At 38.2% G+C, this 3,140-nt stretch overlaps 1 protein-coding gene across 1 annotated transcript in view; it reads right to left on the bottom strand.

The window, feature by feature from the left end:
- Positions 1–3,140, bottom strand: part of LOC103730103 (guanylate-binding protein 1-like) — a 29,837-nt gene that overhangs the window by 18,628 nt on the left and 8,069 nt on the right. The window contains exons 6-7 of the mRNA XM_017796951.2: positions 2,900–3,136; positions 1,504–1,784 (exon numbers count right to left, since the gene is read on the bottom strand). Coding sequence (XP_017652440.1) covers positions 1,504–1,784; positions 2,900–3,136 — 518 coding nt within the window. The remainder of the gene's footprint in view (positions 1–1,503; positions 1,785–2,899; positions 3,137–3,140) is intronic.

The following is a 3,140-nucleotide window of genomic DNA, read 5'->3' as shown; positions in this document are numbered from 1 at the left end:
TCTATCATCTATCATCTATCTATCATCTATCTATCTATCTATTCATCTATCTATCTATCTATCTATCTATCATCTACCTACCTACCTATCATCTATCGTCTGTCTATCATCTATCATCTATCTATCTATCTATCATCTATCTATCTATCATCTATCTCTCTCTCTATCTATCATCTATCTATTGTGTGTGTGTGTGTGTGTGTGTGTGTGTGTGTGTCTGTGCATGCTACAGTGTGCAAGTAGTGGTCTTCAAGAGTTTGTTCTCTCCCTTTATCATGTAGGTCTCAGGATGAAGCTTAGGTTGTCAGGCATTGTGGGAAGTGTCTTTACCCACTGAGCCATCTCTCTGGCCCTGACTTGGAATTTCTTATAAAGGCCCTCATTCTTTTATTTATTTATTTTTATTTTATGTTAATGTGTGTATTGCCTGCATGTGTGTAAGTGGACTGGTGGTGTGCAATGCCTGTGGAGGTCAAAAGAGGGCACTGTATTCCCTGGAACTGGAGTTATAGATGGTTGTTAGCCAACATATGGGTGCTGGGAATTGAACCTGGGTTCTCTGCAAGAGCAGCCAATGCTCTTAACTGCTGAGCCATCTCTCCAGTTGGCAAATACTTCCTTCTTAAAGATGATGCTCAGAGCAGAGATTGTGAGGTTTATACCAAACCCAGTGTCAAAACCTTGCTTTTCATAAAAATTTAAGTTGTTAATTAGTAGAGGTGATAAACATTACTATTGAAATCTACCCGATGACTTCATAGACATACACAGGTGCCAAGGATCCGAGTGCAACCAATTATGACTAGTAATAATCAGATACATACAGATTGCATGCACCAACATCTCAGTGTTATTAGCAAAAACAATGAGTCTTTCTGTAAGAAACAATATATTTTAAAATGAAATGGAGATCTTTTTAAAGGTTAAAAACTCATTCAGTTTTATGTCTTACAGGGTTTATACTGAGTTCAATATTGTATAACTGTTTAATTCAACAGTGAACCTAAAAATGTTATAGCCACTTTTGAAAGAGATCTATCTTTGCTCTGGAAACTGTTATTATGTTAAAGCTATAATGAAATGCTTCTAAAAATTTTTTAAAAAAAGAAAAAAAAAGCTTTGATTTTACATGGGTTGGTGATTGTTTTGAATGAAATAGAGGTAGCAAAGTGTGAGCTTAAGAGGAGAACTAAGACCATGTGGCTTATTTGTTTTGGCTAATGTGGCAGCAAGTGGGTCAGATAGTAGTGGGTATTTAATTCTGTTAAAACACTAATTGTGGATCATATACATGTATTTCAAAGGATGAGTATTGCAAACATAATTTCAAACTGAACCCATGGTTATAAAATTGCTCCTTTTGGTTATTATGATTCCAGACTGGTAGTTGTCACCATTGTAAAGCTACAAAGCATGGCTTCCTTCAAAATAAATACTCATTCAGTTTTTTTCCCCTAGCACTTTGTCCTATACAACAGTATGTAAAATTGAGAAAAAAATTACCCCCAATTCCATTAGAAATAAATGGTCTTCATCTTTAAAGCAAGTCTTAAGGAAGATTTCTATGGCGTCTTTTTCACTGTCCCTGTGCAGGTCCATCAGCTCCTGGAGGGTTTCTGTGGGCAGCTGCACTTTCTGGCCCATCTGCTGGTCATAGTGGGCAATGGCCTTTTGCACCGCAGCTGAGTTCTCTATCTGGGCCAAAGTCAGGACTGCGTTCTCAATGCAGGGCAGGTCTCCACTGTCAATGGCTTCAACATAGGTCAGCACTAGACTCTCTAGACCTTCAAACATGGAGGAAATGATAACATGTATTATAGGTAGAGTGAAGCAACTTATCCCTTCTGTGTAATGAGATTATCTATGAACAGTTGTTCAATTTTCAAAGGCGGCATGAGCATCATTAGGAAGCCTGGCACAAGTGCAGACTGTAAGGTTGTGACTCTGACCCACTGAAATAGAACATTTTTCCTCTGTGGAAAACAAGCATACTAAGCACAGTAGAGGCTGTACATCCCTGTTGCAGAGAAAGAAGGCCTTGCTCGGCACATTAACATGAATCTCTGTGACCTCTAACATTTAAACAATTTTTATTTATTATTTATTTTATTTTATTTTATTTTATTTTATTCTATTTTATTTTATTTTATGTGTATGAGTATATTGCCTGCATGTGTGTATGTGCACCCATGTCATGTAGGGTCTGCAGAAGACAGAAGAGGGCATCGGATCCCCTTGAACTGAAGTTATGGATGGTTGTTAGACACCAAGTGGGTGCTGGGATTCAAACCTGGGTTCTCTGCAAGAACAGCCAGTGCTCTTAACCACTGAGCCATCTCTCCAGCCCCCTAGCCTCCAGCATTTTAAGAATAAGAATATCTTCTTTTTACTCAGTCCTCTGTATCAGGCCCATGGTAAGGCTTTAATTAATTATGTGTGGAATAAATAATATTTTCCTTATCAGAAAGTGTTCTTACTTGGTTCATTCTTGTCTTATAGAACTTTTGAGGTGAATTAACTGTTTGATGACTCTGCTTTCCATCTTGGTAATAATGAAAAATAGCTCTTGAGCTTATGAAATAGGACTATCTAATATGAATTTTCATTTTTAAATAATTTTTATTTAAATTTAAGGAACTACACATGCATCTGTTGGCTGCTAAATAACTGTAAGCTCAACTTGGCACAACAATATTAAGGACAGAGCTACTTAAAGTTGGCTTTCACTATCTGTTCTCCATATCACATTTGACTAATCAAAAACCACTGAATATTAGTTAATATTTTCTGGAATTTAACACGAATACTCATAGCCCTTACACTTCTGAAAAGTAAAACAAAGTGGCGGCTTCATCCTCCCTCCGCCTTGCAGGGAGTGAGGACTGGGAAGGAGACTCACGTGAGCCGTTGACCTTGAGGCCTCCCGGCAGAGTTTTAACCTTGGAACTGCTACTGATGTAGCAACAGAATTCTGCCACTTGCTGCAAAAACTCAGAATCGATCTCGTTTTCTTGCAGGGTCTCGAGCTCACGGAGTTTCTTCCACTCGGTGGGTGGATAGAAGACAAAGCATTTCTTCTTCGGGAAGAACTTTCGAATACAGAGTCGGGGCAGGTTGTATTTTTCAACTTCTTCACAGGT

Source organism: Nannospalax galili, unplaced genomic scaffold (genome assembly GCF_000622305.1).
Source record: "Nannospalax galili isolate Female #2095 unplaced genomic scaffold, S.galili_v1.0 scaffold153, whole genome shotgun sequence".
Taxonomy (NCBI): Eukaryota; Metazoa; Chordata; class Mammalia; order Rodentia; family Spalacidae; genus Nannospalax; species Nannospalax galili.
This window is presented reverse-complemented; position numbering and strand designations above follow the sequence as displayed.